Here is an 8,498-nt window from a genome sequence, read left to right as displayed (position 1 = left end):
CTAGACATGGTCTATGAACCTAGAGAAATACTTTCTTAGAGTGAGTGTTTCCCCTCTAAACCTACACCTGTGCTGCCGCAGTGCTAACCACTTCCTGTCTGTGAAGGCAATTCCCCACCCTGGTCCTACCGCAGGTGGGTGTATCATTAGAACTCTGGGTTTTGGTGCAGGTCCCTCCTGCAAGCCTCTCACTGTGGGCTCCCTCAGTGCACAGAAATACACTGCAGAGTCCTCCAGTTGTGAAGCTGAGATGGTAAGTTTGATGAATTTGCTTGCCTCCTGGAGATTCAATGAGTAGCGGCCTTCTGTGGCATTTTGCTTGTTATGAGAGTCCTGGTGAATGAGGAAGGTCATCGCCCCACTGCTCAGCTTCTCGGACCAGAACAGACTGTGAGCTGTGCCACTGGTGTTGCATGTGCAACCCAGGGTCACAGTTTCCTTCTCCTGCACTGACATTGGTGGTTGGTCTTGAGTTACTTTCTGAGGAATGCTGGATCCTGGAGGAAAAAAACAGATAAAAGTAGACTGCAGCCATGAAACTAAAAAGCACTTGCTCCTTGGAAGGAAAGTTATGAAAAACCTAGAAAGTGTATTAAAAAGCAGAGATATCACTTTGCCAGTAAAGATCTGTATAGTCAAAGCTATGGGTTTTCCAGTAGTCATGTATGGATGTGAGAGTTGGACCAGAAAGGAGGCTGAGTGCTGAAGAACTGATGCTTTCAAATTGTGGTGCTGGAGCAGATGCTTGAGAGTCCCTTGGACTGCAAGGAGATCAAACTAGTCAATCCTAAAGGAAATTAACCTTGAATATTCATTGAAAGGACTGATGCTCAAGCTGAAGCTCCAACACTTTGGCCACCTGAGGAAAAGACCCTGATGCGGGGAAAGACTGAAGACGAAACAAGAAGAGTGCAGCAGAAGATGGGATGATTAGATAGTATCACTGACTCAATGGACGTGAATTTGAGCAAACTCCAGGAGATAGAGAGAAACAGGGGAACCTGGCGTTCTGCAGTCCATGGGGTTGCAAAGAGTCAAACACAACTTAGCTACTAAACAAAAACAACAGAGATTTAGGAATAGGTGGTGTAGAATAAAGAAATTCTACTTTACACTCTGCTAGGCTTCCTTCCCAGGGTACCCTTAAGACTGCCTGTTCCCTTGGTCCTTAGGTCACAGAGGAGGCACAATCCCACTGGGACCATCCTTACCTAAACACAGTGAAGCCATGACCACCTTCAGAAGGCTGGAGAGAAGCATGTTTCAGCTCTTCCACTAGAAGGAAAATATCTTCTTCAATGTGCAAGGTGAGATGAGTCTGACAGGGTGAGAGAAGAATTGCTGGGTATGTGCTGTTGCTGCCCCACAACAGGAAACAGGGGTTAGTTGATGCAGCAAGTTGAGTAGCAAGTTGATGTAGTTAGTTGAGTAGCAAGTTGATGTGGGTTACATCAACTTCTCTATAAACCAGGTGAGAGTCCTACTCACCCCAAACTTCCTTTTGTACTAACCAGCTGTTCAACTGGTAGCAATTACATCTTAAAATAAACACAAGTTAAATTTGATATTTCAATGCAGACCCTCCCCCACCACACACACACACAATGCTGTGTTGGGTCATTGCTTCTGTGAAGGAAATGAGTGAGCAGCTCTTATTTAAAACTATTATCTGTAATGTATTATGGAAATAATATAAGACACACTAACCATGCATCCTCACATCTGTGTTCTGTTCTTCCACCTAAGGTAGAAATAAATTGCTTTATGGTAAGAAGACAAAGCACTTTAGCTCTTCTGTTGTATCTCCCTTCAGTTCAGTTTAGTTGCTCAGTCATGTCCGACTCTTTGTCACCCCATGAACTATAGCATGCCAGGCCTCCCTGTCCATCACCAACTCCTGGAGTCTACTCAAACTCATGTCCATCGAGTCGGTGATGCCATCCAGCCATCTCATCCTCTGTCGTCCCCTTCTCCTCCTGCCCCCAATCCCTCCCAGCATCAAGGTCTTTTCCAATGAGTCAGTTCTTCACATCAGGTGGCCAAGGTATTGGAGTTTCAGATTCAACATCAGCCCTTCCAATGAACACCCAGGATTGATCTCCTTTAGGGTGGACTGGTTGGATCTCCTTGCAGTCCAAGGGACCTCAAGAGTCTTCTTCAACACCACAGTTCAAAAACATCAATTCTTCAGCGCTCAGCTTTCTTCACAGTCCAACTCTCACATCCATACCTGACCACTGGAAAAATCATAGTCTTGACTAGACAGACCTTTGTTGACAAAGTAATGTCTCTGCTTTATAAAATGCTATCTAGGTTGGTCATAACTTTCCTTCCAAGCAGTAAGCGTCTTTTAATTTCATGACTGCAGTCACCATCTGCAGTGATTTTGGAGCCCAAAAAAATAAAGCCAGCCACTGTTTCCACTGTTTCCCCATGTATTTCCCATGAAATGATGGGACCAGGTGCCGTGATCTTAGTTTTCTGAATGTTGAGCTTTAAGCCAACTTTTTCACTCTCCTCTTTCACTTTCATCAAGAGGCTTTTTAGTTCCTCTTCACTTTCTGCCTATTGTTACAATAATGCTTCTCCTCACTATCAATGTTTTCAGTTGCCCATCTTGGGGCCAAAGCAGGAAAATCTAATCACCCTTTGCTAAAGAGTTTAGGCTGAGGTTGCAGAGACTGACTCCTGTCACAGAAATCCCCTTTCATTCTCTACTAATTTTGACAGTCCAGCTCTGTTCATGAAAGTCAGATTAGATACCTTAGTTTTGTCATTAGGTTATCAAGCCTTTGAACTTATATTCATCCCATTGACTCAACTGGGACCATAAACAAGCCATACCAAATTGTTATATATCCTATATGCCCATCTCTAAAGGAAATACATAGCAGGTGGTCTCATACACCTCCATAAGACAGCTAATCATAAGATCACCACTGATTCCACCCCCAACCCTACACAGCCCTAACCACTTCCTGTCTGTAATAAATCTTTGTGTATGAATATAACAGGAAAGCCATGCCTAGGGATATGACTCAACACCATGGCAAACAACAAAGACCCACTGCCTATCACAGCCTATTTCTTGATACATTAGCCAAAACTTATCTTCCCCTGATAGCTCAGTTGGTAAAGAATCCACCTGCAATGCAGGAGACCCCAGTTAGATTCCTGGGTTGGGAAGATCCGCTATAGAAGGGATAGACTACCCACTCCAGTATTCTTGGGCTTCCCCTGTGGCTCAGCTGGTAAAGAATCCACCTACAATGCTGGAGACTTGGGTTCGATCCCTGGGTTGGGAAGATCCCCTGGAGAAGGGAAAGGTTACCCACTCCAGTATTCTGGCCTAGAGAAATCCATGGACAGTATAGTCCATGGGGTCACAAAGAGTCAGACATGACTGAGTGACTTTCACTACACTGTTCACTTCACATCTTCCTGTCACAGTAATGACAGCCTCAGCAAAATTGTTTGAAGCATCTTTAGATCTTGCAGTAGAATCTCCGTTAAGTTTAATGGAACCACATACAGTAGGAATTATTCTCTAAATTTAAAAACACCCAACTTTTTTCTAACAACTCGTTGACAAAATATGAAATATCATTTTCTCTTCATATTATTTAAGTCTTTTAAACTTCTCAATTAAAGGATCTCATGATTGTATTCTGTTACTCAAAATACATTCATACCCAGAACAATTCTTTGGACAGTCTCATATCAAACTCTGAATTTATACTTTTTAAAATTTTTGATAGGAGTTAGGTATGGGCAGGGGGTGCTTCCCTGGTAGCTCAGCTGGTGAAGAATCCGCCTGCAATGCAGGAGACCACAGTTCAATTCCTGGGTTGGGAAGATGCCCTGGAGAAGGGATAGGCTACCCACTCCAGTATTCATGGGCTTCCCTGGTGGTTCAGTCAATAAAGAATCTTCCTCCAATGCAGGAAATCTGGGTTCGATCCCTAGGTTGGAAAGATCCCCTCTTGGAGGGCATGACAACCCTCTCCAATGTTCTTGCCTGGAGAATCCCCGTCCACAGAGGAGCCTGGGCGGCCTACTGTCCGTGGGGTCGAGAAGAGTCGGACACAGCTGAGCGACTAAGCACAGCACAGCACAGGAATCGGGCAGTTTGTCTTCACAAAAGGGGAGCACGGGGCGTTCTGGGGAGCAGTGAGGCTGTTCTGTGTCAGGATCTTGTGATGGCTACGTGAACTCCACAATGGATTAAAATTCAAAATAAACAGAAATATAAATAAAAAATAGTCCATTTTTCTATGTAATTACTTAGGAATTAAGATTTCAAATACTGATCTTTTCACCCTGCCAAAAACCAATTTTCACAGTCATATTCTAAGGGAGCTTTGAGAAGTCCAGAAATCCAGCAGAGAAGTTCCAGCACACCGTCTGACGTCAGACACACTGCCGAGGGTTAGGGGAACAATTTCCCATTACCTTCCTCACCCCTCCCTCACAGCACACAGCTGGGCTCCAGGAGAAACATTCGTGACCTGCGATTTCTCCCCAGAGGAAAGTGAGAGCCTGTGAGTGAGCATCTGCTCTCCAGCTTTGGGAGAACCTACAGAGAAGACTCGCCCCTTTCTCTCCTCACCCAGAACACTTAGGTGTGCTGCTCAGCTGGGGAGTGGGGAGCCCCTGGGAACGGCAGCCAGGTCTCCAGGAGGGCAGTAAAGTGGACAAGTTTCCTACTACCAGGGCACTGGCTCCCTCAGGACTGCCCACCAGTCACCAGGGATGCCTTGCCTGCCAATCATCAAAAGTGGCACAGGGGTACCAGCCATCACACAACGTCCGACTCAAACACCACCCCACCCTGTCACTGCTGCCAGGACGCAAAGAGCAGCCAGAGTGAGGCTCTGCAGATGCCTCGTGAGCATGGGCAGTGGCAGCCCCACCCTGCTGGCCTGGAGGAAACAAGACAGATGTGAGCAGTCAGCCTCCCCCTAAGGAAAGGAAGAAACATGGGGGCTATCAACACCCAGACTGGCCTCCTAACAGCAAGAGAAGGCCATGAAGTTTGCAGTAAATTGTCCAAAGACAGGAGAAGGCAAATACACCATTTGATTTGCAATCATTTGAACATGACATTTTCAAATCACTTTCTATCTTACTTTTCCTCAAACACAAAAAATATACACTGTTACTGGGCACTAAAGGAAAACACACATCACATTTTCTCAATAAGAAAGTGGTCAATGCACATAAAAGGGATGTCAGCCAATGTAAATTGATATTTATTAATATTTCTCATAGAGATATTTCAAAGCTGATGTTTGGGAACAAGACAATGAAATGAGTAATGCTCAGTTCAATATTTAATATTAAGTGGAAAAAGATATTAATTAAGATAGGAATTTATAAAAAGAGTAAACAATATTAGTGACATTGTGCGATCATAGAATTGTCAATACCATATTAATTATATAAAGCATTTTGTTATATTTGACATGTAATTTGTATAGTCAGAAAAATATGCTGTTTTCAAAGCACAATATTTTAAAAACTCATTCATAATAAGGATTGTGATATGGATAACAGGGGGTGTATTTATAGAACAGAAGTCTGAATGGCAAAATGTAAAGTTGGTCTTACAATTTCAAAATAAATCAGTAAATTACTAACTCTCTTCAAGAATTCAGTAAGCAACAGGTATCCAACAACATGTTCTAACCCTTTCTAGCTACGCTTGAGCCTAATATTCTTATCCAATACTTTTTATGGCTTCCCTGATAGCTCAGTTGGTAAAGAATCACCTGCAATGCTGGAGACCCCGGTTCGATTCCTGGGTCTGGAAGATCCCCTGGAGAAGGGATAGGCTACCTATTCGAGTATTCTTGGGCTTCCCCTATGACTCAGCTGGTAAAGAATCTGCCCGCAATGCGGGAGACCTGGGTTCGATTCCTGGGTCTGGAAGATCACTTGGAGAAGGGAAAGGCTACCCATTCCAGTATTCTGGCCTGGAGAATCCCATGGACTGTGTAGTCTATAGTGTAGCAAAGAGTTGGGCACGTGACTTTCACCTTCTTTCACATGTTTTTTACGACTAGCACATCAGTTTCCACCTGCAGACAAACAATATAACATTTGTCATATTTGAAGGTTGCACCAAAGGAATGGGGCTGCCCCAGTCACAGGTTTGAGTACAGATAGAAGATGCCTGGGAAGCACTGTGTGCTTGCTGCACAGAAGTAGACAGCTGAGTCTCCAGCTTCAGTGGTTGCGATGTGCAGGGAGAGATGTTTGGCCGTCTTATTCAACAAAACAGTCAGTCTCTGGTCTTCCTTTTTGTCCTTATTTGAAAGAATAGCTATAAGGAGCTGGGGACCTTTCCCAGGTTCCTGCTTATACCAAGGGAAATACTCTGAGTTACCATCTGTATAAGTGCAGGTGATAACAGCGGTGTTTCCCTCCTGGACACTCAGGGTAGAAGGACTCTGCTCCACCCTGTTTCCCAGGCTGACACCTATGGAGAAAGCAGAAGTCAGAGAAAGGAAAAGGGTTGTCAGATTATTTAGCTCTAGAGTTTACTTTTCCTTTTCTACAATAACTAGAAGAAACCTGAATAAAGCCAGTCTTGGCATCTAAAGAATATCTACTAATACACTCTATTTCCCTTAAACCCTCAACTCACAGTCCAACTGCAGCCACAAGAATGTGATTAAAGCTCCAATGGGTGTCTTCATTGTTTTTCCCATTTAGGATCAATTGTGGACTGGCAGTCTCAGGCCAGGAGAGCTGCTTCTGTTACCAAGTGATCCCTTCTTTTCTCTACTGGTTTCTTTCATTGTCTACCCAGCCAATAAGGAAAAGGCTCTGCTTCTGCCCCAAGCCTACCTATCCATTCAGAATCCACTCAAAGGAATCCTCCTCATGTTCTGATCAGCAGAGGTGCACCACCCTCTGGTGGTTACATCTCTAACTACTGAACTCTCTGTTAAATGTCCTTCTCATACCTGTGCCTATGAGGGACTCTGATGCATAAAAACAGCAAAGATCAAGCAAATTACATCTTAGGTTGTAAATTTAAATGCGCAGTAAGGATGTAGAGATCAAGATTTACACCTCTGCACACAACTGAGTCATTTTTAGTAAGTTAGAAGGAGGTAGATGCTGTTGCTCTTTATCCAATGATGGGCCTGATATTAGTTTTGAAATTAGAAAAGCACCATGATTCACTCTTAAACATAAAAATATAAAACCTTCCTTTTCAGGCTGTATACCATGCTCTTTTGTCTACTATGGGGAGAAAATCTTTCTAAAAGGAACATGGAAGCCAAAGAAGAGCATAAGAGAAAAAAGATCATTTGATACCCCAAATGCCTATGATCTTAGATTGTGTTCCTCTAAGCTGGTCTTGCCTGTTAACTGTGACTATAGTTAACAACACTGTACTTTTCATTTGAGAGTGGCGAGGAGTACAGACTTTAAATATACTCACCATAATAACAAAACAAAAACCCTGGTAATTATGTGCAGTGAAAGATGTGTTCACTAACTTTATCAGTGTTATCACCTCAAAATATATATATCAAATACATATATCAAATCATTATATTAGACACCTTAAACTCACACATATCTTAAAAGCAGTGAACGACTCAGAGCCTTAGTGGAATTTCCTCCAGAGGATGAGTCAGTTCTACTGGCATGCTTCTGCTGCCTTGGCCATCGCTGGCTCAGAGTCTATATTTGATTATTTTTCTTCCAAACTCCACTACAATGTTCTTTCCCCAAGACAATGACATTGACATTTCCCCAATAAAATGTTCTTTACCCAAGACACTTCCCCTTAACTTCCGTGAGTTTCCAGAATTATCTTCCTCTGCCAAAACCACTTTAATTACTTAGAATTTTCTGGTTACCTCTGTGAGAATAAACCTAAGGAAGCCTCAATATTGCCTGTGTCTTCTAGAGAAATAGTGCAAATAGAAGATTGACCCTAAAGAACCTGTTGTAAGAAATGGTCCCTGGGCAACCAAGACTACTTCATTTCCAGAGGTAGAAGCCCCTCTCATGTGATTCGGATTCTCTGGCCCTGTGGATTACAAAGAATAAATTTAACCTCTGTTCCATATCTCATATCTTTAAAATTTTAAACAGCTGTGGTGAAGAATATCTACTCAATATATAAATATGTATATTTATTAAAATGTGCTGGTTTTATGTGTGTTAAACTTCTTTTTTTTTATTTTTATTTTTTATTAGTTGGAGGCTAATTACTTTACAACATTTCAGTGTATGGGTGTTAAACTTCTTGCATTGCAGGCAGATTATTTACCATCTGAGCCACCAGGGAAGCCCAGGTAATACAAAAGTTTGGAACAATTTTGTATGTGACGATCTTAATTCATCAAAGACTAACTTCCACTTTTCTTCTGGATTTAGAAAGCAATTATTGCTTGTGATAAATTCCCAAGTGGCTCAAATAGTAAAGAATCTGCCTGCAATGCAGCAGACCCAGGTTTGATCCCTGGGTCAGG

At 42.7% G+C, this 8,498-nt stretch overlaps 1 gene segment (V, D, J or C); it reads right to left on the bottom strand.

The window, feature by feature from the left end:
• Positions 1-1,317, bottom strand: LOC133067035 (T cell receptor alpha variable 14/delta variable 4-like). The segment is given in 2 exon segments: positions 1-497; positions 1,212-1,317. Coding segments are annotated over 2 exon segments (546 nt in total).
• Between the last annotated feature and the right edge of the window lie 7,181 nt (positions 1,318-8,498).

The sequence above is a fragment of the Dama dama genome, chromosome 12, assembly GCF_033118175.1.
Source record: "Dama dama isolate Ldn47 chromosome 12, ASM3311817v1, whole genome shotgun sequence".
In the NCBI taxonomy this organism is placed as follows: Eukaryota; Metazoa; Chordata; class Mammalia; order Artiodactyla; family Cervidae; genus Dama; species Dama dama.
Note: the sequence above shows the minus strand (reverse complement) of the source record. Positions and strands in the feature narration are given on the sequence as shown.